Consider the following 25293-nt stretch of genomic DNA (forward strand, 5'->3'; position numbering starts at 1 on the left):
CCTCCACAAGAACCCAGGCCTTACCCGAGACCCAGGTCTCCACAAGAACCCAGGCCTTACCCGAGAGCTAGGCCTCCCCAAGAACCGAAGCCTTGCTCAAGATCCAGGCCTCCACAAGCTTCCAGGCCTTACCCAAGACCCTTATCTCTGCAAGAATCCAAGCCTTTCCCAAGACTCTGACCTTCAGAAGAATCCAGTCATTACCCAAGGTTCTGGCTCCCAGAAGAGCTTAGGTTCTACTCGAGATGGACGTTTCTTTAAAAGCCCATATCTCCCCCAACCCTCTGGTCTCCACAAGAACACACCATTTCTCCAAACTTCTGACATTCAGAGGAGCTCAGGCTTTATGCATGATTCTGGAGTCTATAGGAATCTAGAACGAAACCAAGAGACTGTACTCTATAAAAGTCAAGAGCTCTCCCAAAGAACTGACCTCCATAATAGCCCACACCCTTCTCAAGATTCTGGATGTTACAAGAGTACAGGTAGTGCCCAAGATCCAGGAGTCTCTAGGAGTCCAGACTTTACCCAAGATTCTGGGCCACAGAAGAGTCCATACCTTGCCCAAGACTCTGGAGTCAACAAGAGCTCAGGCCTTTGCCAGGAATCTGGTCTCCATAAGAGCCCAGGCCTTGTGCAAACCCCTCGCCTCCATAAAGGCTCAAGCCTTACCCGAGACTCAGGAGACTACAGGAATCCAGGTCTTACCCAAGATTCTGGAGTCCGCAGGAGCCAAGGCCTTACGCAAGATTCTGACTTTCATAGAATCCAGGCCTTACCCAAGCCACTGAAGTCAAAAGGAGATGTGGCCTTACCCAAGATGCTGGAATTTACAGGAGCTCAGAACATGCCCACGACCCTAACCTCCACAAGTACTCAGGAATTAATCGAGATCCTGGCCCCCATAAGGGTCCAGCCCTTACTCAAGACTCTGGCACATGCAAGAGATTAGGCCTCCATGACAACTCATGCCTTATCCCAAATCCTGGCCTCCACAAGAACCCTCTAGGAACTGACTCTGTCCAAGCTTTGGACCCACATCAGACCCGAAAGTCATTTATATCTGAGGCAGTTCCTCGAAAGGAGGATGCAGGGCAGCACATAGCATGGACTTCTGTCCCACCCAGTCAGAACTCCTGCTCTCCCAAGGCTCAGGTGACCTACAATGACGTGCAAATCTTCTCAGAGGTACCTGTACTGATTGAGCTGCAATCATCCTCCCGGCGAGCAGGCAGCCAAGACTGGGTGTACCACCCCATGGATACAGTTCCTCCAGCCTGCCAGAACTATCGCCAGATGTCTACACCTCCCAAGACCAGCTGGAAGCCCTACAGTCCTGGGTCAGGCACCCGGCTAGGGCATGGGGTGTTTGACGCCCGCCAGAGACAGTTCAGAGCGGCTAGGGACAAGTGCGAAACTCTGTCTCCCAGGCGCCTTCACCGAGAGACATCCAACAACTCACCGGAGACCATCAAGGAGCTGGGTATCATTGTGTGATGAGAAACTTAGAGAAAGAGGGGACAGATATGCATGAGGAATAAAGAGACAAGAGAAGTGTTCTCTGGTTGTTTGAGGACATCCACCCCAGCCCCATCCCATAGGGCCTGATGAGGAGCTAAACTATTCCTGCTTTCCCTCCATCGCTGTCTAGCTAAATCCGCTATCCCCAAGGCCCTAGAGCTGCATTGTCAATTACAGTAGCCACTAGCCAAATATGCCTATTAGAATATAAATTAGTTAAAATTAAGGAAAAGTAATTCTGTTAAAAATTAAGTTAAAAAGTTAAAAATTCTCTTCCTCAGGGAACAGAATTTCCGTGGCGTCCAATTCTGTTCCCTGGTGGTCCAGTTGTTGGGACTTGGCGCTTTCACTGCTGTGGCCGGGGTTCAATCCCTGGTCAGGGAACTCAGACCCTGCAAGCTTCATGGCTTGACCAAAAAAGAAAAAAAATCTGTTCCTCAGTGTCATGGTCTTCTAAGTGCTCAGTAGTCACATGGAGCTAGCGGATACTGTATTGGACGGCACAGATTTAGAACGTTTCCATCATCATGGAAAATGCTATTGGAGAGCATTGCTTTAGAGTTTAGAGCAATTTTCCTTTCCCTGTCACCCACCCCCAGCATCTTAAAGCTCCCCCAGATCCCAGGGAACTTAGTTCTTTTTAGGGTGGCTCAGAAGCCACCCTCTGGGGGGGGGGAGGTAAGATGTAGGCATGGACACCCAACGCCTGATTTCCCCAGACTGTGAGAAAGAGCCCAGGCTTCAGTTTTCCTGATTTGGTCTCTTGGGTCACGACCAGAGGTATGGAAACTTGCCTCCCCCGTTCTGGGCTGTGTTTGGGGCTCTTGGTTACTGAGGGAGAAGACCTCTCTTGGTCAGTGACTAGGAAACCGTGTGTTTTAGGCTCCCCAAATTGAGCCTTGGATTCTGACGGTGCCCTCCTTCATAGGCCTCTAACTTTCTCGAGGTGTCTCTTGCCCATGGACTTAGGCCTAGTTCACTGTGGAGACAGACCCCTGGGAAAAAGGAATGTAAGAATTCCTGGTCCAGCATGCATTGGTCTAATCTGTGAGCGTGTCTCTGGTGTCCTAGCTTTCTGTCCTATTATTCTGGCTCCTAGTTTCAGCCTGGACTTAAGCTGTGTCCATGATAGCACTGGCCGCTGAAAGCAATTTCCTTCCCCTCATAATTTTTCATTGCCCTGCCCTAGCCCGGCTGGAGTTTCCTCTGGACTTGATTTTCAGTCCTGATAACTCTTCTGTATACACACATAAGCTGCGAGATTGCAAAGTGTTTTCCCTGCCACCACTTGTGTGTCTGAGGTGGGCAACACTAATATGTCCCTTCCCTGAGTCAGATGTCCATCCCTGGGTCACTACAGGCACACTATCGGTGTGTTCTTGTCTAACATTACCACCACCGATTCCAAGGAGATACGTCCCAGCGGGAGAGCCCATTTCCAACACCTCTCTGGCTCAGCTCTGACCTTGGACAAGTCATGTGCACCCTTTCTAGGCTTGCAGTCTCACCTCTAAAATGAAGTTATAATTGCATGCAAGAACCCTTCTAGATTTAAATGACCAGGGCTCCTCTGCTCCCAAGTGAGATGTAGAGTCCCCTATTTCTCCGCATGCCCTAGTGTCTGTCCCTCATTATTGTTTGCTATTCAGATCCATCCTATTAGGCCTCTGTTTTAACCCCAAGGAGTGTTTGTGCGGTTGACCTGGCCTTGTAAAGACACAGAATAGTTTATCTGCATAGAAACTACAGCTTCCATCAGGCACTACTTGAACGGAACCGGAAAGGATGTGGCGGCGTGGCCCCAACGCCCTGGTAGTCTTGAAGACAAACTACAACTCCCAGGTAGCCGCGAGATCTCTGCAGAGCGAAAGGATGGACTGAACTCTGACTGGAGGCCGGGCTGCTCCGGAACCACCCCGACAGCCTCCAGAAAGGGGCGTGGTTATAATTTAGGGGCGTGGCCTAGCAGGCAGCAGGAAGAAGTTACCTGTTGAATCTTCCTATCCATTCTCTTCCCAGCCTTTGTAGCTACCCCTAAGAGGGAAGCCGTAAACCACTAGCCTCTTCTGGAAAAGAGGTAAGGGGACGTAGACAAGGGGCAGCGAAGGAGGCTACTGCATTCCTTAGGAGGGGCCAAACAGCTAGTTTCTACCTGCTGAGTCAGGTGAACCGTTCCATGGGGGCGGAGACCAGCATATGAGAAAAGGGCAAGGACGGAGGACGTGTTTATTTGTTCCCTTTCAAGACTAAATTTAGGGCCCTTCGTCTGCAGACCCATTGGCGGACTGTGCCTTGGGAACCCTCTTGGCCTCTGGAAGAGAAAAGAACGGGGGCCAGTTTTCCGCAGCAAAAGGAACGGCCCCTCTGGGCTTCCTCCCGTCTGTGTATTTCCTAGCCCCAAAACGACAGAGCCATATGGCTTCCGCGGTCTGGGGGAGTGCTCCCTGGTGGGGCCCACCGCCCCCAGCCCCAGCCCGGCCGCTCACGGACATCGACTTCTGCTCTGGGGCGCAGCTGCAAGAACTCACCCAGCTGATCCAGGAGCTGGGTGTGCAGGAGAGCTGGAGTGAAGGTCCCAAGCCAGGACCAGATCTCCTCCAGGCCAAGGACTTTGTTTTCTCTTTGCTTGGTAAGTAACCCTCCCAGCCTTCGGGAACTTGTAGCTCTCAGCTCCGCCTCACCCCGCCCCGGCTCTGGATCATGCCTTTATGATCCCTTCTCTTTCCTTAGGTCTCGTTCACCGCCGGGACCCTCGCTTTCCTCCTCAGGCAGAGCTCTTGCTGCTTCGTGGCGGGATTCGCGAGGGCTCCCTGGATCTGGGGCCTGCGCCTCTAGGTCCCTACGCTCGGGGACCTCACTACGACGCCAGCTTCACCCTCCTGGTGCCCGTGCTTTCGCTAGATGGCACTGGGCAGGAGCTGCAACCGGACGTGGGATCCTGTTACGCATGGCTCTTCCTCCCAGAGCAAGTACGCGGAACCTCGGTCCGGGAGGCATGGCAGAATTGCCTAGGACCCCCAGTCCCAGGAGGACGTGATTCGATCCACCCAGCTCAAAGCAAACAAACTCCCAAGGATCCGCAAATCTCCGTGGACCAGCTGCACGGTGACGTCACTGAGCCTGAGGCACCGAGTCTTCGGAAAAATCACCTAGTAATGTTTCAGTGCCAGAATTGCCTCAACAAGACGTAACCGATGTTGACTTCCCCTCACCACTGAAAAAAACGAATGGTGACGTCACCAAAGCAGCCGACGTTAGCCCAGTGCCACAGCCGTCGGAGGCTCGGGAGGCATGGCCCACATTGTGCCCCGCCCAGGTGGCTGCCTGGTTCTTCGCTTCGCTGTCTGCGGTCGCTGAGTCCCTGTTTCCGGTCCCGGGTGCCCCGCGCTTGGTCCACGCAGCCCACCACGCGGGGGTCACCACCATCCTCCTGGCTACGCCCGGGCCCCCGCGCCGCCTCCTGCTTTTTGACTTGATCCCCGTGGTGTCCGTGGCCGGCTGGCCCCAGTAGGCTCGGAGCCACTCGTGGGCCGGCCCGCTGGCCTCGGAGTCGTCTTCCTTCTACCTGGTGCCCGGCAGCGGCGGCACAGAGCGGCCGGGCGCCTTCGGATGGCAGCTCTGCTTCGCCCGCCAAGAGCTGGCGCTCAAGACGCGCATACCCGTTCCCCTGCTGCAAGCGCACGCGGCGGCCCAGGCGCTGCTGCGCCCGCTGGTGGCCGGGACTAGGGTCACGGCGCCCTATCTCCTGCGGACATTGCTCTACTGGGCGTGCGAGCGGCTGCCCGCGCTCTATCTGGCGCGACCCGAGAAGGTGGGCGCCTGTTGCCTCGGGCTGCTGGATGAGCTGGGCCGGGTGCTCGAGGCCGGGACGCTGCCCCACTATTTTCTGAGTGGCCAAAAGCTCGGTGCGGGGGACGGCGCCGCTTCGCTGCTCGGGGCGTTGGCCCTGCTTCGCAGGGACCCTGCCCGCGCCCTGAGCGCTGCTGTAGAAGAGGCCAAGGCTGCACGCAAGGGGGGCGGCTTAGCCGGTGTGGGAGGCGGGGCCCATTAAAGACGCTGTTCCTACTAACTTGGAATGTGCTTCTGTTGGCCAGCGGGATGTGGAGGGGACTGCTCTCCCCTCACCTGGGAGACAGGCTGAGCGCCTTGGGCCCGAAGAACCCGTTCTAGAAGGCCTCCTCGCCGGTTCCTCCGCTTCCTCCCACCCTCCTCCCGCCGCATCCCTGGCACAGGTCATTCAATTCTGGCCTTTCCACTTTCCAAATCTGTGGCCAGCACCCCTCCTGCTCCCGTGCAGCCTCTGGCATCCATCTCCCGCCAGTTCTTATGGTCTTTTCTCTTAGGAGTCAATAGGGATGGGGGTAACATATTTGCTGAAAAAACGTGTAAAGGAGAAAGGTATGGAGACCAGGGACTGACCAATTTGTCTCACACAAAAGCAGAGATATTAAGGAGGCCGGATTTCACCCCAGGCTAGACCTCACCACCACCGCTATCTCTTCAGTTATTCCCCCCACCTTCCTCATCCAGTTCTGTCCTCCATCCCGGGCAGTAGGGTCCCTTTCTCCATTCTCGGGGCATCTGCCATTCCATCTATCTAAGCCCAACCTCTCCCCCAATCCAGAGTTCCATTCAGTGGAGTCGCCTCCTTGTCCCTCCTCCTCTGAACCCCGAGACATGCGAGACATGCGGCCTTGTCTCGGCTCCACCTGTCTCTAAGACCGTCCCCACTCCCTGCCTCCAAGGAACCCCAGGGTTCCTCCCGCCCAGCTTCACCCCCCCCACCTCTTTCCCGGAGTCTCCACCCCCTGCCCCGCCCCCGGGCCGGCTCTCGGAGGAGGGGAGAGCTGCTGTCGCCGCCGCCGCCTCAGCTTCCCACAGCCGCTACCGCTGCCGCCGCTGCCGCCGCTGCCGCCGCTCCGCTTGGTCCAGCCGCCAGGCCCAGTGCTCACTTCGCCAGACCAGGGCGCTCTGCGGAGACACCCTCACTCCTTCCTGGGGTCCGGGACGCCTAGCCGGGCGTGGGGGGAAGCTCCGCTTGCGGGGTACAGGGAGGGAGGAGCCTGGAACCAGAGCCAGCGCCAGCCGTCCCCGGATCGACAAGACAGGACAGGTTGAGGGGCGTCGGGGAAGGAAGAGGGGGTGCTATAGGCAGTCCCGGGGAGGACAAGGAAGCCCTGTCGCAGAAAGCTCTGATGCGCTCTGCCTTATAGCGGGTCTGTTCACAGTTGGGGACCCGTGACAACGTGGGTGCACTCCTCTCTCGGGGGGCTGGTTGGATTGGAGGGCGTGGGATCTAAACAGCACCAGCTGTCCCCGAGGAAATTAGGGGCTGCCAGAAAAAAACAAAAAAGCCAAAAACCTATGCTCCTTATTCCGAGGTGACAGAGGGCCCTCCAGACAACCACCTGGTGTAACCACTAGGAAGGGCGGATTTGGAGGTGACTTCAAAAGGAGTGGAGGGTAACAAGGTGAGGAAAGGGGCTCAGCAGCTGGAACCCTGTGCCACTAGAAATGGGGGTGACTTGGTAAAGACCGGTATCGTCCAGAGACAGGGTCTGGGAACCTCTTCTTGCTGATTGGCGACAGTCTGGATATTTCAAGGCATAGTTTTTGGGGGATTTCAGTGAAAAAAAGTGGGGGATTCTTCACGTAGAGGGTGGCAAAGGAAAAGACACCAAGGTTGGGTTCTTCCTAGACACTGGCAGCACCCCAGCAGGGGTGGGGTGAGCTAATACCCCCAAAGCTAAGGACCCACACCCTTAAAATTACAAGAGTGGCTTTGGCAGGAGTGCAGGGCCCGGAAATAGGGTGGAAAGGTGCCTGGGGATATTGGAACCACATCCTGGAAAATGTGAGGGTCTTGGCTTTGGGATAGTGTTAGTGGGGGACAGGGACACTGGAGATCAGAGAAGGGGGAGTTTTCTGTGGGGGGCAAAGGTCGAGGGTGGGGTCAACTGAGAGGTACATAGGCTGCTGGGTCTGGCGAAGCCAGCACGAGGCCCAAGGGTGGGAGCTGGTGCCTGGGGTGGGGGTCGTCTAGGGCTTATCCTCAGGTCCCGTGGGTGAGGCGGCGAGTCGGACCGGAGAGGCAAGACCATGTCCTGGTGAGCTAGCGGGCTTCTCTGGGGGCGCCCAGCGCGCTCCGGGAGCCTGCCGGTTTTGGGGTGTCTCCTCCGGGGGCGCCATGGCGGCACCGGCCAGCAGCCTGATCCGGCAGAAGCGGGAGGTCCGCGAGCCCGGGGGCAGCCGGCCCGTGTCAGCGCAGCGGCGCGTGTGTCCCCGCGGCACCAAGTCCCTTTGCCAGAAGCAGCTCCTCATCCTGCTGTCCAAGGTGCGACTGTGCGGGGGGCGGCCCGCGCGGCCGGACCGCTGCCCGGGTGAGTGGCTGGGGCGGGGTCTCCGGGCCGGGGGTCTCTCTGCCTGGGAGGTTGAGGCCAGGGACTCGGAAGCGCGGGGCCCGACTGACGGCGGCTCCCCGAAAGTGAAAGGGGGTGCGCCTGGACCACAAACTCTCGGCCAGACGATGCCTCAGTTTCCCTTCTCTCTCGCCCATAACCCCGAGTCTCCTTGCTTTCGAGGGCAAGGGGAAGGCTTGAGGGGCTAAGCCTGGTGCCCCGAAGCCTGGCAGCTCCCGCTCGCCCCCCGTCCCAACACACGAGTCCCCACCCCCACCGTCCTCTGCCTACGTGCGGTCTCTCGCGATTCTTTCAATGCCGAGCGGAGGGGCCTGGGGGTTCCGGACGCCTGGGTCACCCCGAGGGTTTCTGCGGCTCCGGCAGCCCCGCCCCCGCCCCGCTTCTCCCGCTCCTCCGAGCCTTGGCTCCGTTCCTCCTCGCCGAGCTTGCCTGGCTCGGTACCAATCTCCCCAGCTCTCCCCGGGGTGTCCTTGCAGCTACCTCGCCAGTCCGCCCCTCTGTGCGCCCTCCTCCCGTGACCTGCACTTCAAGAAGGGAGCTGGGCACTCCCCCATGACCGCCTACGCGACTCCGAAATCGGGTCCCACGGGCTCAGGGGACCCTCTGCCGCGAGCAACTCAGACAACACTACACGGCTGGATACCCGCACGGAGACTGGGGGTCGTACCATCTACGAGGGGGTACCGGGAACTCGGCCGCAAGCACCGGGGGAGGAGAGTTGTGAGGGTTAGCGTGTGGTCCCCGTCCAGGTGCGACAGGCGGGAAGTCCCTCTGGCCTCGCTCCCGCCCGCTCCCAGCTCCCCTAGGGGGAGACCCCCCCGCCCCCCGCTGGCGTCCTCCTCCCCCCGCCGCCGGCCCTCCGCAGTGGTACGGTCCGCAGCCCACCCTTTGAGTGGGACCCAGCCCCCACGTGAGTCAGCCTGCCTCACCAGCTCCCTGGCCCCTCCCCCATTTCCTTGGTTTGCTACCGAATATCCCCCATCCCAGGCGGGTTACCTGGCTGAAGGGGAGAGGCTGAGCCTCAGGGAGGGCTGGGCCCCCGCGAGCCAGCAGACTGACAGACAGACAGACAGGTGGGTCAGTGTCAGACAGGCCGGCGCTGGGCCAAGGCGAGGCCCGCGAGAAGCGAGCGGCAGCCGCAGCAGCAGGTGCTGAGTCAGCGTCAGGCCCAGTCCCACCCCCACTCCGGAGGGGGCGCCCCTACCCTGGGGTCACCTTACTGCCCCCAACATTCGCAAACACACTGCCGCTTCAGCAGCTCTGCCTGTCTCCCTTTGTCCTCTGCCTTTCCATGTATCTCTCCCCTTCCTCTACCTTCTTCTCCCCTCCCCCCATTCTGGTTGAGCTGTAGAGTAGGAATTAAGCCTTTAAATAAATTTCAGTCAAGTAAACTGAAAGCTGGTTAGAGGAAGCAGAAGGGACCCACACCCCAGCTTCCTCTGGAGTCAAAGAGAGGTGGGAGAGACCTTGCTTAGAGGGTCAGGGAGCTGGGGCCCTGGGACCCTCTTCCTTCCCTCCATCCTCCTTTCTTTCTCTCCTCTGATCCCGCCAAGTGTAGCAATGTTTCTGGGAACAGAGGTGTCATATTCCAAGATGAATGTCTCTTTCTCCAGAGCCTCAGCTCAAAGGCATCGTCACCAAACTGTTCTGCTGCCAGGGTTTCTACCTCCAGGCGAAGCCCGACGGGAGTATCCAGGGCACCCCAGAGGACACCAGCTCTTTCAGTGAGAGGGGAAGCCAGCTGCTGGGTGGGAAGGGGGAGAGCAGGCATAGGAGATGACAATCCTATTGTGGCTTCAGGTTCTGTTGTTTTCAGTCTGGCTCTTTGACCCCGCAAAGGAAGAAGTAGAACTGGGACCAGAATTGAGGGGGGGCTCAGATGGGGATTGGAGGCTTGGGGTACTGATACCTCTTCTCTCCACCCCCAGCCCACTTCAAACTGATCCCTGTGGGGCTCCGTGTAGTCACCATCCAGAGTGCCAAGCTGGGTCACTACATGGCCATGAACGCTGAGGGGCTGCTCTACAGCTCGGTGAGACAAGGGGGCAGAGTGGCCTGGAGTCAGGGGACTCCCCTAGCTACAGCCTTCCCAATTGCAGATATTTTGCAGCTCAGGGCTTCCTCTCCCTCCAGCTCTTGCCGACACCCTGTCCTCACTGCCCGCTCCCAAGCACCTCCTCTAGGGTCCCTCCAATCCCTTCTCCTCCAATAGCCTCCTAAACACCCCCAGGCTCTTTGAATGTCCAATTCTTTCAACCTTTTAGGACCCCTGTGTCTTCTCCAACCTCCTCTAGACCTCATTATTACTCACTTCCCCAGAGTCATTCAGGATACTGGGGAAGGATTCAGGAACTCCTCCAAGCAGAAATTCCCTCCAGGTCCCCTGGATGGTGAGAGGTTGGGAGTAGAGCAGAGAGAAGTTATCTTCTTATTCCAGGCCCCCAGAAGTCTAGTTCCTGGCCCTCGGGGGCCACCAGACTCTTCCTCATCCTCCCTTTCTCCCAGTTCCTGCGTGGGCTCAGAAGTTGGCTCTCCCAGTCTCAAACGTATGGATTATATCCTGCCTTGTTCTTCCCAGGGCTCCCTTCTGTTCAGTGATGTGTCTTTTTGTCTTTCTGTCTGTGTGTGCCTTTCTGGGTCTTTGTCTCCTCAGCCACATTTCACAGCTGAGTATCGCTTTAAGGAGTGCGTCTCTGAGAATTACTATGTCCTGTACGCCTCTGCTCTCTATCGCCAGCGTCGTTCTGGCCGGTCCTGGTACCTGGGCCTGGACAAGGAGGGCCGAGTCATGAAGGGAAATCGAGTCAAGAAGACCAAGGCAGCCGCCCACTTTGTGCCCAAGCTCCTGGAGGGTGAGTATGGACCCCCAGGGAAGAGGTGGACCACATGGGACGGTATTGACCTTGACATGGACATTTAGTGACACACAGCTAAGGGGCTGTAAGTGTTTTAAGAGGACACATGCTATGACAGGTCAAGCCAGGAAGGCTCTGGCCTTTGGAGGTTTGGGAAGCTCTCCTTCTGTGGGTTCCCAGAGGAGGATTGTAGGGGAAGGGAGCCCTTTCAGAGCTCTCTTGGTGCCTAACTCTCCTTCCTGCTCCTCTCTCTCCCCTTCACAGTGGCTGTGTACCGGGAGCCTTCTCTCCACAGTGTCCCTGAGACCTCCCCTTCCAGGCCCCCTGCCCCCTGCCATGCAGTCCCCGGACTGGAGGCTCCCTGCCCTCGCCACCACCACAGCCTGTCTCCCAGCCCTGCTTCTGGCCCTGCTCTCACCCCTGCTGCCACGCTCATGCCCTGAGCCGCCAGGTCCCACCAGGTGCTCTACCCAGAGGGAGCCTAGGGGCCGGCCGTGACTTCCGGGGCTGCTAAGACCCTCAGATCCTTGGGCCCGGGAAAGGGGTCAGAGAGGGGGATGTCTGAAAATGGTCCTGGCTGATCACTTCTTTCCTTCCACACTCACACCCTCCAAAGCCTTTTCCCGAGATGGCGCGGGGGGTTCCAAAACTGACAAAACCAGGGCATAAATCTTCTGCACCCCGGGCTCAGCCAGTTCCTGGAGCCCTTTGCCCTTTTCATGGCCACCAAGCCATAGATTTATAGGTCCACTGGAGCTCAGGATTAGTTTCCTTCTTTCCCTACTCCACCTTTTGCCTTGTTCCAGACAGGTTCTGGAACACCAGGCACCCCAGCCAGGGCCATTTCTGCACTCAGGGTCTGTGCTGGAACACAGGCATGTTGCCAGGCTCTGTTCTGGATCCATCAGGCTTCTGTCCTTCACCCAGATGGACCCCTGGTTTCCAAGTGGAGAGAGGCTGGATTTGGGCCCTGTCCAGCTGTTAGTCTTGGCCTGAATTGAGCCAGTCTCAGATCACCACAGGTTTAACTTTCTTACCCCAGAGACACCCAATTCTAGAGCGTGATGTTCTAGACACGTACGGAGCCATACTTCCTTCTGAATCTCAGCTCTAGGACATAGACCACGACTCTCAGCCCTTCCCTCTAGGATGGAACTAGAGCCTATATAGCCATGTTATTGCTCTAGAGTAAGAGTTCTAGACCCACGCTCCCACCTTCTCTAGTGATACCTGTTAAGCAGGAGCTCTGGAAAGGACACAGCTATGATTCACAAAGAACTAAGTTCTGGATGGATCAAGAACCACTTCTTGTTTTCCCTAGACAATTTTCCAAAAATCTTATTCTTCCTATAGAATGCTGACCTTATTTTTTACATGCAGTTTCTAGCTCCTGCAACTCAGCTGGGGTCCTGCCAGGGAACAGAGGCTGAGGAAGGGCAGAGGAATTTTGGAAGGAATCCCTGGCTCATAGAAGGGCAGCTAGGATGGGGAAGGGGCCAGAACTATGGCATGACTGGACCTGTGCCTGGGTTGGGGGGACATGAACACTTAGCTACCTCAGCAGGAATTCCTTCCAGGTCCCCTTTAAAGCTGAGGTCTTTAGGGTAATGGGTCTAGAATAAAAAAGACAAATGGGACATAGCTTTGACCCCCCCAAATGAGGAGACCCCAATTCAGCAATAAGTCCCACCCTTCTCCCCTACGGGTCAGGCCGAGGAGGGTGAGGGCCTGCCTCTTGGTCTCTAGACCTCATACACCCCTCCAGCTTCTAACTGTATAGAACTTGCTTTACCTCAGCTGGATGTTAGGTACCCACAAAGGCTGTGCTCTCAGGGGACCGGTCTCCACTCCATGCTTTCTCAATTAAAGACGATTTATACAATTGAAGTGTTGTCTGCCATCTGTGGGTAGCAGGCTTTGGCAGTTGCTCGGGGAGGGATCAAGTTCCAGGGGCGGGGCGGAGCGGGTGGGCTGGGCTGCCCCCCAATAACAGGTGCACATTCCTGGGCGCCTCGTCACTTCCCCTGCGCTGGCTGTCCTGGCGGCTCACCCAAGCGGACTCACTGAGCGACGCGGGCGGGCTATGACACCAGGGGCGCTGCTGCTGCTGCTGGGGGCGTTGGGGGCGCCGTTCGCCCCGGGTAAGTCTGGGCCTCAAAGGGGCAATGACAGGGCCAGAGGTCGTGGCCAGGAACCAGGGCTTCACTCAGTTCTCTCCTCCTCCAGGCGCCCGCGGCTCGGAAGCGGAGGGCCGACTCCGTGAGAAACTTTTCTCGGGCTATGATAGCTCGGTGAGGCCGGCGCGGGAGGTGGGAGACCGCGTCGGGGTCAGCGTTGGTCTCAGCCTAGCGCAATTAATCAGCCTGGTGAGGGCGCACGCGGGGAGTTAAGGTCTGGCCCACTAGCCGGCTGGGGGGCGTGGCTTTAGGCAGGGCGGGACCCAGGGACCACTGGGGGCGGGGTCCGGGGCGAGGCCAGGCTGGGAGACTGACGGGCGGTTAGTAGAGATTGGGTCGAAATCGGACCAATGGACAAGCTGTGGGCGTGGCTGCTGGACGGGCCAGGATTGAGCCGGGCAGGATGATGAACGGGCCTGTGGGCGGATCTCAAAGTGGAGCTGGGGCCGATGGACAGGCCGGAGAGCGGACCTGGAGGCGGGGTCACAGGCTGGGGCGGACCTTGGTGCCGGACAGGGTCAATAAACAACAGCGGGCAGAGATTCACTCCGGCCGGGGCCGGGACTGGGACTGGTAAATGAACTGGCGGACTGTACGGCCAGCAGGAAGTTTACGAGATAGAGGCGGGGCTTAAACCAACGCAGCTTATAGGAGGTGGGGCTTGAACCCAAGAGGGTGCGACTCAGAAAAAGAGGGGAGTTTCCAGGGAGAGTTTACCCACCGAGCCCCTCATTTCTCTACACTGACATCATATCTACCCTTTAAACTTTTCCCTTCTAGAACGAGAAGGATGAGGAGATGAGCACAAAGGTCTACTTAGACCTGGTACGGACACCCCCGCAGGGTGGGAAAGGGCGGGCGTCCCGCTGCCTTTACAATTTTCTCGAATGTCCCGTCCCGCCCAGTAAGATTTTTTTTTTTTTTTTTGCGTCACGACCTCAGAAAACACATTTATAACTGAAACAGAAGCTTCAGGAAACAATACCTATCTTTACTATGGGAGCTGCATTCCATGCGTTTTTCATTCTAAATTTTTTTTTTTTTTAACATTGGTTTGGGGCCACTCATTTGATTCCGGACCTATGAAAAGGGTCGTTAACTGCAGTTTGAAAACCACTGTTTTAGAGGCTAGCGTGCAACCCCCTCGTTTTTACAGAAAGAAGAAACTGGGGCCCAATGAGAGGGAAGGGGAAATTAGTTGATAGGGTCCCAAAGAGTGCAGGTGGAGTCTTAAACAGAGCCCCGGCCTCCAGAGCCACAGACCATGCCTGCGCGGCTCTCCTCCCTTGCACTCCCTGCCCGGGCTTCCTTCGCACATCCCAAGACTCCTTCCAGCCTCCAGCCCCAGACGGCCCCTCAGCCTCTGCTTCCCTAGGAGTGGACTGACTACAGGCTGAGCTGGGACCCTGAGGAGCACGAGGGCATCGATTCACTCCGCATCACTGCCGAATCCGTGTGGCTACCAGACGTGGTGCTCCTAAACAAGTAAGGATGTTCCCAAAGTCTGGGAGGTGGGGCAGGGCCTCTGGAGGGGCGCGGCCTCCGGAGGGAGGGGCCTGATCCCAGATGAGAAGATTCTTTCCCTGCAGCAATGACGGAAATTTTGATGTTGCTCTGGACATCAATGTCGTGGTGTCCTCCGACGGCTCCGTGCGCTGGCAGCCCCCGGGCATCTATCGCAGCAGCTGCAGCATCCAGGTGTCCGGGCCCCACCTGGGAAGCTCAAGGCGCTCCTAGAAACCCTCACTCAGACATCCCTCCTCCATTATCCCCATGACCCTCACGTCTCCCTTACCCTTCTGATTTTCCGTTGAGTTTCATCTTCTCTGTCCACTTTCATTGACTTCCAGTCTTCCTCAGTGACCCCCCCCCCTCCATTGTCCATGACCTCCCCACATAACCTTCTTATTCCTCTGTGACTCCACTTCTCTGTGATCTTCCCCTGGTGGTCCCCATCTCCCTAGTGCCCCATATCCTCTGACCCCTGTCTGCCCTGTGACCTCCCCAACTCCCCCAGCCCTGACCAGCTCTCTGGCAGCTCTAGTGACTCTCCACTCCATCCAGGTCACCTACTTCCCCTTTGACTGGCAGAACTGCACCATGGTGTTCAGTTCCTATAGCTATGACAGCTCAGAAGTCAGCCTGCAGACTGGCTTGGGTCCCGATGGGCAGGAGCGGCAGGAAGTGCACATTCATGAAGGCACCTTCATTGGTGAGTGGGCATGGCTCCCATGTCCATGGGCTTTATGATTTCCAGTTTCTAACAGGCTGATAAATATACTCCATCAGTGAGTCCCTGTGGGTTCAGCAAGATAGGTATAACTGTCTATATTTTGTGGTTATGGAAATTGAGACTTGCTCATTTATTAGAGATGGGCTGTCCAGCCCAGGGACCATAGCTAGCCCCTTATTACATCAGTCCCCCCTGCTCTAGGATGTGGCAGAGAAAGCCATATCTGGGAATTCCCTGGCGGTCCAGTGGTTAGGACTCCACACTTTCACTGCTGAGGGCCCGGCTTCAGTCCCTCGTTGGGGAACTAAGATCCCACAAGCAGCGCAGTGGCGCGGTGAGGCAAAAAAAAAAAAAGAAAAGAAAGCCGTATCTGGCACCAACAAAAACAGGTTCCACATCTGTGTCACCTTCTCTTCTCCCCCCCCCACCCCCCAAGAGAATGGTCAATGGGAGATTATTCACAAGCCTTCTCGGCTAATCCAGCCTCCAGTGGATCCTAGGGGAGAGGGGGAAAGACGGCGTGAGGAAGTCACCTTCTACCTCATCATTCGCCGGAAGCCTCTCTTTTACCTGGTCAACGTCATTGCCCCATGCATCCTCATCACTCTTCTGGCCATCTTCGTCTTCTACCTGCCACCAGATGCAGGTAAGGGGGGAAGGGGCCCGGCACTCCTTCTTACCAATAGCTCAGCTTCTTCCTCTTCACCCATAATACAGGGAAGGTTTTCCTGCCAACTCAAGCCTTCATGAACTGTGCTTCAGCAATCTCACCCAGGTTTTCCTTTCAGGAAGAGCCTTTGCCTCTGCACCCAGATTTCCCCTCCAACCTCAAGCTCTACCTCCCCTCTGCTGCTCACTTCTCCGCACCCAGTAACTTCTGAACTCTTCCCTTCAGAATCCTAGGGTCTCATCCTTGGAACTGCCACTCCTCTGACCAACAAACTCCCAGGCTTAGCTAACGCTTCCTTTCCCTTTCCCCATTCCTGGCATCCTCCCTCCCCCACTTGTCAAATGCCTACTAGTCCCTTAACCTCCTATCTCCCTTGGAAATAACAGCCAACATTTCTCTGGGAGACAGCACAATATGCTAACAGAGTAACCTTGGGCAAATTCCTTAATCTCTTAGTGTCCTAATCTGGAAATAGGACAGTCGTTGTCCCTCCCACATAGGACTATTTTGAGGATTAACTGAGTTAATAGAACTATGCCTGGTACTCTGTAAGCTTTGTGTAAGTGTAGGTATAGTCTTTTCTAATTTTGAGCACTTGCTATAAGATAATACAAATAATGTGTTACATATATTAACTCAGTTCTAATCGTCACAACTCTGTGAGGTAAGTACTGAATTGTCTTCCCATTTCACAGAGGGTAAGTGAGTTTAAGTCATTCACCTGACATTACACAGAGAGAGGCAGCGTTGCTATTCCAACCCTGGTTAGTACTAGTCTGATTCAGAGACTGATATCCTAAACTCTCGTATTCAAAACATGCTTTCCTGGGAGTTCCCTGGTGGCCTAGTGGTTAGGATTCCGGGCTTTCACTGCTGTGGCCTGAAAAACAAAACAAAACAAACAAAAAACACGCTTTCCTTCTCTCTGTAATCAAGCCCTCTCTCAGTCTAGCGAAGGAGAGTGATGCAGCTCTAGAACACACTTCCACATGTAACTTCTCCTTCTTCCTGGAGCAAGGCAAATCTTGGAACCCAACATTACAGGACTAAAGTAGAACAGACCATAAAAGTTATTTATTTCAATACCTTCCGTGAAGTTTGCAGTGCCTGTTGTATGCCACAGTAATAACCAGCCACCTGGCATATTCTTATATACTTGGTTTCATTTTTAGATCCTTCGATTTGCTATATAGCTCCCGCTACAGGGGTTGGTCCATTCATTCATGCAACAATATTTGTTGAACATCTGTAACATGCAAGGCACTGGGAATACATCAGTGAATAAAACAGACAAAAATCCCTGGTCTCATGGAGTTTATATTCTAGTGGGGGAGACAGTCAGTAAACATAATAAATAAACCCATTGGATAGTATATTATTATTTTTTAAATTAATTAATTAATTTATTTAGGCTGCGTTGGGTCTTCGTTGCTGCGCGGGGGCTTTCTCTAGTTGTGGTGAACAGGGGCTACTCTTCGTTGCAGTGCACGGGCTTCCCACTGCGGTGGCTCCTCTTGTTGTGGAACACGGGATCTAGGCGCACGGGCTTCAGTAGTTGTGGCACACGGGCTCAGTAGTTGTGGCTCGCGGGCTCTAGAGCGCAGGCTCAGTAGTTGTGGCGCACGGGCTTAGTTTCTCCGCGGTATGTGGGATCTTCCCGGACCAGGGCTCGAACCCGTGTCCCCTGCATTGGCAGGGGGATTCCTAACCACTGTGCAACCAGGGAAGTCCTAGATAGTATATTAGGAGAGGTCAATTCCTAAGAAGGAAAATGAAGTAGGAAAAGGGTTTGGGGAGGATGAGAATGGGGGTAGAGGTTGCAATTTATTTATTTCTTTAGACAATTTTATTGAAATATAGTTGATTTACAATGTTGTGTTTCATTTCTGCTGTACAGCAAAGTGACTCAGTTATAGATATATATATTCTTTTTCATACTCTTTTCCGCTATGATTTATCACAGGGGTTGCAATTTAAAAATAGAATGGTCAGTGAATGCCTCACTAAAAAGGGAATGTTTGATCAATATTTGAACAAAGACTTGAAGGAAGTGAGAGAATGACCCTGGTAGATATCTGGGGGAAGAAATTACCAGGAGGAGTTAACAGTGAATGCAAAGGCTCTGAGGTGGCGTGTGCCTTGCATATCCAAGAAATAGCCAATGTAACTGAATGAAGTAAGCAAGAGAGAAAACAGTAGGAGATGTAGTTAGAGAGCTAATGGGAAGGCCTTGTAGACTTCAGTAAGGACTCTAATGCTAAAGGCGATGGGAAGCCACTGGAGTGATATGATCTGATTTACATTTTAACGGGATCAATCTGGCTGCTCTGTTGAGAACAGTCAGCAGGGGGGCAAAGGATGAAGCAAAGAGGAGGCCTTTATAATAACTCAGATCTGAGGTAATGGTGGCTTGTACCAGGATGGTAGTGGTAGATGTGATAAGTCATCAGTTTCAGGATATCTTTTGAAGGTAGAGCCAATAGGGTTTGGTATGGATTGGATATGGGATGAGAGAGAGGAGAGCTGAGAATGACTCAAAGGGATTTGGCCTGAGCCACAGGAAAGATCGAGTTGTCGTTTATGAACTGGGGAAGACTATGTGGGGAGTCGGTGGTGAGGGAATTAAGTTTTGGACATGTGAAGTTCGAGATGTCTATTGGACACCCAAATGGAGAGGTTAAGTAGGCAGGTGGATACAAGTGTGGAATTTAGGGGAATCAGTCCAGGTTGGAGGTATAAATGTAGGAGTTATTTGCATGCAGTTGGCCCTTCCAAAAGCCTGTCCTTGAGTCAGCTGGAAACACGGTCACTGATTATGCCAGGGAGATTGCTTTCTGGCAAAGCCTAATCCTTCCGCCTTCCCCTCTGTCCCCCAAGGAGAGAAGATGGGGCTCTCGATCTTTGCCCTGCTGACCCTTACTGTGTTCCTGCTGCTGCTGGCAGACAAAGTGCCTGAGACCTCCCTGTCTGTCCCCATCATTATCAAATACCTCATGTTTACCATGGTCCTCGTCACCTTCTCAGTCATCCTTAGCGTCGTAGTCCTCCACCTGCACCATCGCTCACCCTACACCCACCAAATGCCCCTTTGGGTCCGTCAGGTAAGAAGATCTCCTCTCCAACCTGTGTTAACTCTCAATCCTAGTATTTGGCTTTTTGTCCCGGTATCGCTCCTCCCTCCCACCAACTTCAACCTTCCCTTTCACAGACCTGAGGGAGAACTACAACTCCTGGTAGAGTGTCAAAGTGCCAAGGTCTTTGGGTGTTGAAACGTTGCCCAATTAATTTTATCCTCCCATCATTAACATTGCGTAGATCCCAGACTCTCTTCATCAATACTGCCCATCGTGGGTCCCAAGGAAGCATGCTCAGGGTTAGGTACTATCAGGGTGGAAGCCCTCAGAACTTTTCTTTCCAGTCAGGATGCCCCCTAACCCACTTAAGAACTCTTGGGCTGTGTAGTTGCATTTCATCTGTGGGATGCATGCACGCATGCGCAAGAATGGGCACGTGCCGTGGGGGTGGTTGGCGGCTTCCCTTCTGGTCTGAAAGCATAAGAGCCCCCTCCAACATGCCTCTTCTTCTACTCTGCAGATCTTTATCCACAAACTCCCTCTGTATCTGGGTCTGAAGAGACCCAAGCCTGAGAGAGACCAGATACCGGAGCCACCTCCTATACCTCTCAGGGATTCTCCAGGAAGTGGCTGGGGTCGGGGAACAGATGAATATTTCATCCGCAAGCCACCAAATGATTTTCTCTTCCCCAAGCCCAACAGGTAGTATCTACTCCCCATCGCCCACGTAGAAGGGAGAGGGAGAACTACAGTTCCCAGAAGACTGTGCACAGGCAGGCGACCTAAGCTCCCGGAGGATGTCGTGGTTGAGCATCATGGGAGTTGTAGTATCCCTTCTGTTGCCCACTTTGCGGGGAGGTGGGGACTAAAGCGTACGGGAATAGGAGGAATTGCGGAAGGCTAGAGAGGGCGCCGCTGTCAGAGGAAACCTGAAGGGCTCTCTCACGTTTTGAAACCTGGATGGGCGTTGGAGGAGGGAGTTGGGGCGGGGGCTAGAGCACCCGCGCAGGCCGTCTTTGCGCCCCGGTCGTGGCCAAACAGACTCGCCTCTTTCAGGTTCCAGCCTGAACTGTCTGCCCCGGAGCTGCGGCGATTTATCGATGGTCCAAACCGGGCTGTGGGCCTGCCTCCCGAGCTACGGGAGGTCGTTTCCTCAATCAGCTACATCGCTCAACAGCTGCAGGAACAGGAGGACCACGACGCGGTGAGTCCGAAGAGGGTGGGCCAAGGCAAGGCCTGGGTGGCCTTGGCTCCACCCGCAACCTTAGGCTCCGCCCCCAGCACTCGATTTTATTTCTGATTGGAAGTTTGCCTCACTTGGTCCCGCCCCCTGGTTTCCGACTTGTTCTTTACTCACATCCGTCGCCCGCAGTTTCGCTCTCTGCTATTCTGCGGGCCCACCCTTGTCTCAAAGCCGTGGTAGGAGGACCTGGGTGCGGCACAGGGCCTTGGGGCCGCCTTCCCTGGGGGTCTGGAGCTCAGGAACAGTTTCCTCTTCCTACCCTCAGCTGAAGGAGGACTGGCAGTTTGTGGCCATGGTGGTGGACCGCCTCTTCCTGTGGACCTTCATCATCTTCACGAGCGTCGGGACCCTCGTCATCTTTCTGGACGCCACGTACCACTTGCCCCCTCCCGACCCCTTTCCTTGAGGACGAGAGGGCCGAGACCGAGGTCCTCGGCCAGTTGAATTGAGAGTTAGTTTGGTAGTACTCTCAAGCCCTATCCCTTTCTGCATCTTAACTCCTTCACTAGGAGTCCAATCCTCTCATCATTTCGTTTCTAGGGAGGAAGCCCAAGTGGGACTGGGCAGATGGGGGCCTTGGGCCCACCTGAAATGCACTATCCGCTTATTTACTCTTTGGCTTCTTGAAGAAGCTCCATTGGATATTCACACCTAGGTTGGCAATGAATGGAACAAAGAACAAGCGCTAGCTTGTAAGCCTTCTGAGGGCAGGAACTATGTCTGTTCACTGTAATATCCCCAGCACCTAGCACAGATCCTAACCTATATGGCCGCTACCTCTGGTTGAATGAATAGGGAAATTTTTTTCTGTAAGGAAATACACTAATATCGCTTATATTTGCATGTTGGGGACTAGTGGTCGTTTTTTCTTTGTTTTTACCTTTCTGTAGTTTATTGTATTTTGTAGTATGTATTATCATTAGGATTAAAAAAGTTATTTCTGAAAGGATGCATTTGTAATGAGGATAAAAAAGCACACTGTAAAAACCTCAAGTTCCAGCTTTGGTGCTCAAACTTTGGACAAGCTACTAAACTGCTCTGTGCCTCAGTTTCCCCATCTGTAAAATGAAGCTAATAATAGTATCTGCTCCCTAGTCTGAGGATCATATGAGAAGATGAGAACAAAAGCATTATGCAGTATACATCAGAGGTTACAAACTGGTGTGTTTTGTTTGGCCCATGTTGTTGGCCAGCAGAATTTAAAATTTGAATTGGTTTGCTACTTTTAAAATGTGGATATTTCACAGAGAAATTTGGATTTCTGGCTTCTCTTGAAACTTTTTAAGAACTACAGTAGCACCAGGTCTGATTCCCCTGTTGGCAGCAACCTGCTAGAGCTGATTAGTGGCTGCCCACTCTGGTCAAGGTATTTGGACCAGAATTCCTCAAAGGCCCCACCCACCTGACCACTCATTTTACTTGCCCATCCCTGCATAACACTAGACAAAATACAGGGGAGGGGAGGAGGGACAGGGAGTTGAAGCCCGTGGGAGGCCAGGAGTGGAACAAGAAAGGGTGTTGGTGTCTCTTGTGGCCATCACACATTTTGTGCCTCAGTTTCCTTTCAGTTTGGAGAAAAGGCTTCATCTGGGGGATGAAGATCTTGTGCCCAGCAGGCTGTGTTAATGTTTCTGCCTGGAGGTCAGAGCAAAGTCAGCTTGAGCCTAGTGGCTGCAGCAATTACAATGAAGTACCTAGGGTCAACAGGCTCTCACACCTACTCAATCGCTGGAAGTTGTTGTCCTAAGAGGGAGAATAGGGCTACAACTTGTAGGGATCCCTGTGGGACAAGGTTAGCATGTCCCTGTCCAGCCAGACCCACCAGCCACGCCAATAATTGCACCTGGCATCCCACTGTGGAGCACAGTTCGTTTGTCTTGTTGGTTTATTGGCCTAGAGAGTTGGACACACACACAAATGCGGAGATAAATATTGGTCAGTTTCTCTAAATCTGGGTCCTCACTACGTATAGAGCTAGAGTCTGTAGAATTCTAAATCTTGCGTGCTGTGGCACAGAACCAGTGGCCTTTCCACTCCACCGTCACCCTTCTTCCCAGGGAACATGGGGAAAGAGGGCACAAACTGACAAGACTTGATAATTTTCAAAAGACAAAATTGCAAAATCCCAAATTTCCAACATGTGAAATTCACAATATTCAAGTTCCCCAACTCAGATACATGTATTTTAATCGCCATTTCGCCACAATCTCCTTTGTTGCCCAGAACCACCAAATTCTGGAAACTATTTTCCTGAATCATATTTTCAAAAAAATAAATGTCTACAGTCTCAGTTCTCCCAAAATGTCCATGGTTGTAGAATTTTGACCTGTTCTAAAATTCAAATTCCCTGGTCCATCCTCAACCCCTTCCATCTCTGTGCCTTTTTGCCTCAGAGGAGTGCAGGTTAAGGATATAGGGGGACTGTTAACGCATCTGCCCCCTGCCTCCAAGGCCTTCCTCAGTCTCTCTTATGGTTCCGCTGTGTGTGTGTGTGTGTGTGTGTGTATATATATATATATATAATATATATAATTTGTGTGTAGATATATATGTATTCTTTATTATGTACTTTTTCCCGCAGTTTTTGAAAGTGCCAGAAACAAGATTTCTGGGATTTTTGGGGGGTTTTTTTGTTTTTGTTTTTGTTTTTTTGCAGATCTTCTCAGACCAGGGCTCGAACCCGCGTCTCCTGCATTGGCAGGCAGATTCTCAACCACTGCGCCACCAGGGAAGCCCTCTCCCAGATCCTTTGTCCTTCATCAACACAGCAACCACCAGAAGCCCTCCACCGAAATACAATCCCCCACCTTTCCCCCAACCTCCAAGTCTCCTCCTTCTGTTCTCTCTTCCCAGGGCCCCATCTCTCCCAGTTATCCACTACTTCCCAAGCCCCAAACCAGCCCCAACCCACTGAACTTCGTGAGAGTCTAGGCCTCAACCAAGGCTCTGTCCTCCAAAGGACCCCAGGCCCTTCAAAAGACTGTAGAGTTTCCAGAAACCCAGGCCTTACCCCAAATCCAGGCCTCCACAAGAACCCAGGCCTTACCCAAGACCCAGGTCTCCACAAGAACCCAGGCTTTACCTGAGAGCCAGGCCTCCCCAAGAACCCAAGCCTTGCTCAAGATCCAGGCCTCCACAAGCTTCCAGGCCTTACCCAAGACCCTTATCTCTGCAAGAATCCAAGCCTTTCCCAAGACTCTGACCTTCAGAAGAATCCAGTCATTACCCAAGGTTCTGGCTCCCAGAAGAGCTTAGGTTCTACTCGAGATGGACGTTTTTTTAAAAGCCCGTATCTCCCCCAACCCTCTGGTCTCCACAAGAACACACCATTTCTCCAAACTTCTGACATTCAGAGGAACTCAGGCTTTATGCATGATTCTGGAGTCTATAGGAATCTAGAACAAAACCAAGAGACTGTACTCTATGAAAGTCAAGAGCTGTCCCAAAGAACTGACCTCCATAATAGCCCACACCCTTCTCAAGATTCTGGATGTTACAAGAGTACAGGTAGTGCCCAAGATCCAGGAGTCTCTAGGAGTCCAGACTGTACCCAAGATTCTGGGCCACAGAAGAGTCCATACCTTGCCCAAGACTCTGGAGTCAACAAGAGCTCAGGCCTTTGCCAGGAACCTGGTCTCCATAAGAGCCCAGGCCTTGTGCAAACCCCTCGCCTCCATAAGGGCTCAAGCCTTACCAAGACTCAGGAGACTACAGGAATCCAGGTCTTACCCAAGATTGTGGAGTCTGCAGGAGCCAAGGCCTTACGCAAGATTCTGACTTTCATAGAATCCAGGCCTTACCCAAGCCACTGAAGTCAAAAGGAGATGTGGCCTTACCCAAGATGCTGGAATTTACAGGCGCTCAGAACATACCCACGACCCTAACTTCCACAAGTACTCAGGAATTAATCGAGATCCTGGCCCCCATAAGGGTCCAGCCCTTACTCAAGACTCTGGCTCATCCAAGAGATCAGGCCTCCATAACAACTCATGCCTTATCCCAAATCCTGGCCTCCACAAGAACCCTCTAGGAACTGACTCTGTCCAAGATTTGGGCCCACATCAGACCTGAAACTCATTTATATCTGAGGCAGTTCCTCGAAAGGAGGATGCAGGGCAGCACATACCATGGACTTCTGTCCCACCCAGTCAGAACTCCTGCTCTCCCAAGGCTCAAGTGACCTACAATGACCTGCAAACCTTCTCAGAGGTACCTGTACTGATTGAGCTGCAATCATCCTCGTGGAGAGCAGGCAGCCAAGACTGGGTGTACCACCCCGTGGATACAGTTCCTCCAGCCTGCCAGAACTACCGCCAGATGTCTACGCCTCCCAAAACCAGCTGGAAGCCCTACTGTCCTGGGTCAGGCACCCGGCTAGGGCATGGGGTCTTGGACGCCCGCCAGAGACAGTTCAGAGCGGCTAGGGACAAGTGCAAAGCTCTGTCTCCCAGGCGCCTTCACCGAGAGACATCCAACAACTCACCGGAGAGCATCAAGGTGTGGGGTATCATTGTGTGATGAGAAACTTAGAGAAAGAGGGGACAGATATGCATGAGGAATAAAGAGACAAGAGAAGTGTTCTGTGGTTGTTTGAGGACATCCACCCCAGCCCCATCCCACAGGGCCTGATGAGGAGCTACACTATCCCTGCTTTCCCTCCATCGCTGTCTAGCTAAATCCGCTATCCCCAAGGCCCTAGAGCTGCATTGTCAATTACAGTAGCCACGAGCCAAATATGCCTATTAGAATATAAATTAGTTAAAATTAAGGAAAATTAATTCTGTTAAAAATTAAGTTAAAAAGTTAAAAATTCTCTTCCTCAGGAAACAGAATTTCCGTGGCGTCCAATTCTGTTTCCTGGTGGTCCAGTTATTGGAACTTGGCGCTATCACTGCTGTGACCAGGGAACTGGTCAGGGCAGTGTCAAGGAACTCAGACCCTGCAAGCTTCATGGCTTGGCCAAAAAAGAAAAAAATTCTGTTCCTCAGTGTCATGATCTTCTAAGTACTCAGTAGTCACATGGAGCTAGAGGATACTGTATTGGACGGCACAGATTTAGAACGTTCCCATCATCATGGAAAATGCTATTGGAGAGCAGTGC

At 53.7% G+C, this 25293-nt stretch overlaps 3 protein-coding genes and 2 pseudogenes across 4 annotated transcripts; all 5 read left to right on the top strand.

Annotated features, from left to right (window-relative positions):
* Window positions 1–1960, top strand: part of LOC130705903 (uncharacterized protein SPEM3-like) — a 2900-nt pseudogene extending 940 nt beyond the window's left edge.
* A 17-nt stretch (window positions 1961–1977) lies between these two features.
* LOC103014586 (transmembrane protein 102) lies at window positions 1978–5572 on the top strand. Its single transcript, XM_057535865.1, is given in 3 exon segments — window positions 1978–4150; window positions 4252–4650; window positions 4653–5572. Coding segments are annotated over 3 exon segments (1533 nt in total). The 5' UTR covers window positions 1978–3936.
* Window positions 5573–7682: 2110 nt separating this feature from the next.
* On the top strand, window positions 7683–12624 carry LOC130705886 (fibroblast growth factor 11-like). The gene is made up of 5 exons (XM_057535866.1): window positions 7683–7901; window positions 9554–9664; window positions 9869–9972; window positions 10594–10792; window positions 11060–12624. Exons 1-5 carry the CDS (start codon window positions 7709–7711, stop codon window positions 11236–11238), a joined length of 786 nt encoding a protein of 261 aa, XP_057391849.1. The 5' UTR covers window positions 7683–7708; the 3' UTR covers window positions 11239–12624.
* Window positions 12625–12829: 205 nt separating this feature from the next.
* Window positions 12830–21035, top strand: LOC103017199 (acetylcholine receptor subunit beta). Of its 2 annotated transcripts, XM_057535340.1 has the most exons (11): window positions 12830–12936; window positions 13022–13161; window positions 13753–13797; window positions 14348–14457; window positions 14562–14670; window positions 15037–15184; window positions 15642–15851; window positions 18753–18976; window positions 19470–19651; window positions 20006–20153; window positions 20458–21035. In XM_057535340.1, exons 1-11 carry the CDS (start codon window positions 12879–12881, stop codon window positions 20596–20598), a joined length of 1515 nt encoding a protein of 504 aa, XP_057391323.1. In that variant the 5' UTR covers window positions 12830–12878; the 3' UTR covers window positions 20599–21035. The 2 variants fall into 2 exon arrangements, with proteins under 2 accessions (XP_057391323.1, XP_057391322.1); XM_057535339.1 differs by lacking the exon at window positions 12830–12936 and having other exon boundaries at window positions 12944–13161.
* Window positions 21036–21817: 782 nt separating this feature from the next.
* On the top strand, window positions 21818–24767 carry LOC130705904 (uncharacterized protein SPEM3-like; annotated as a pseudogene).
* The last annotated feature ends 526 nt before the right edge of the window (window positions 24768–25293 follow it).

This window comes from Balaenoptera acutorostrata, chromosome 20 (genome assembly GCF_949987535.1).
Source record: "Balaenoptera acutorostrata chromosome 20, mBalAcu1.1, whole genome shotgun sequence".
Taxonomy (NCBI): domain Eukaryota; kingdom Metazoa; phylum Chordata; class Mammalia; order Artiodactyla; family Balaenopteridae; genus Balaenoptera; species Balaenoptera acutorostrata.

Excerpts from the sequence above, each read along its gene's own strand:
- LOC130705886 (XM_057535866.1), top strand. The coding sequence starts at position 7,709 with ATGGCGGCACCGGCCAGCAGCCTGATCCGGCAGAAGCGGGAGGTCCGC. Across the intron at positions 9,665-9,868 it reads AGAGGACACCAGCTCTTTCA|CCCACTTCAAACTGATCCCT; the intron begins GTGAGAGGGGAA and ends CTCCACCCCCAG. Across the intron at positions 9,973-10,593 it reads AGGGGCTGCTCTACAGCTCG|CCACATTTCACAGCTGAGTA; the intron begins GTGAGACAAGGG and ends TTGTCTCCTCAG.
- LOC103017199 (XM_057535339.1), top strand. The coding sequence starts at position 12,961 with ATGACAGGGCCAGAGGTCGTGGCCAGGAACCAGGGCTTCACTCAGTTC. Across the intron at positions 14,671-15,036 it reads GCAGCAGCTGCAGCATCCAG|GTCACCTACTTCCCCTTTGA; the intron begins GTGTCCGGGCCC and ends CACTCCATCCAG. Across the intron at positions 18,977-19,469 it reads TGCCCCTTTGGGTCCGTCAG|ATCTTTATCCACAAACTCCC; the intron begins GTAAGAAGATCT and ends TCTACTCTGCAG.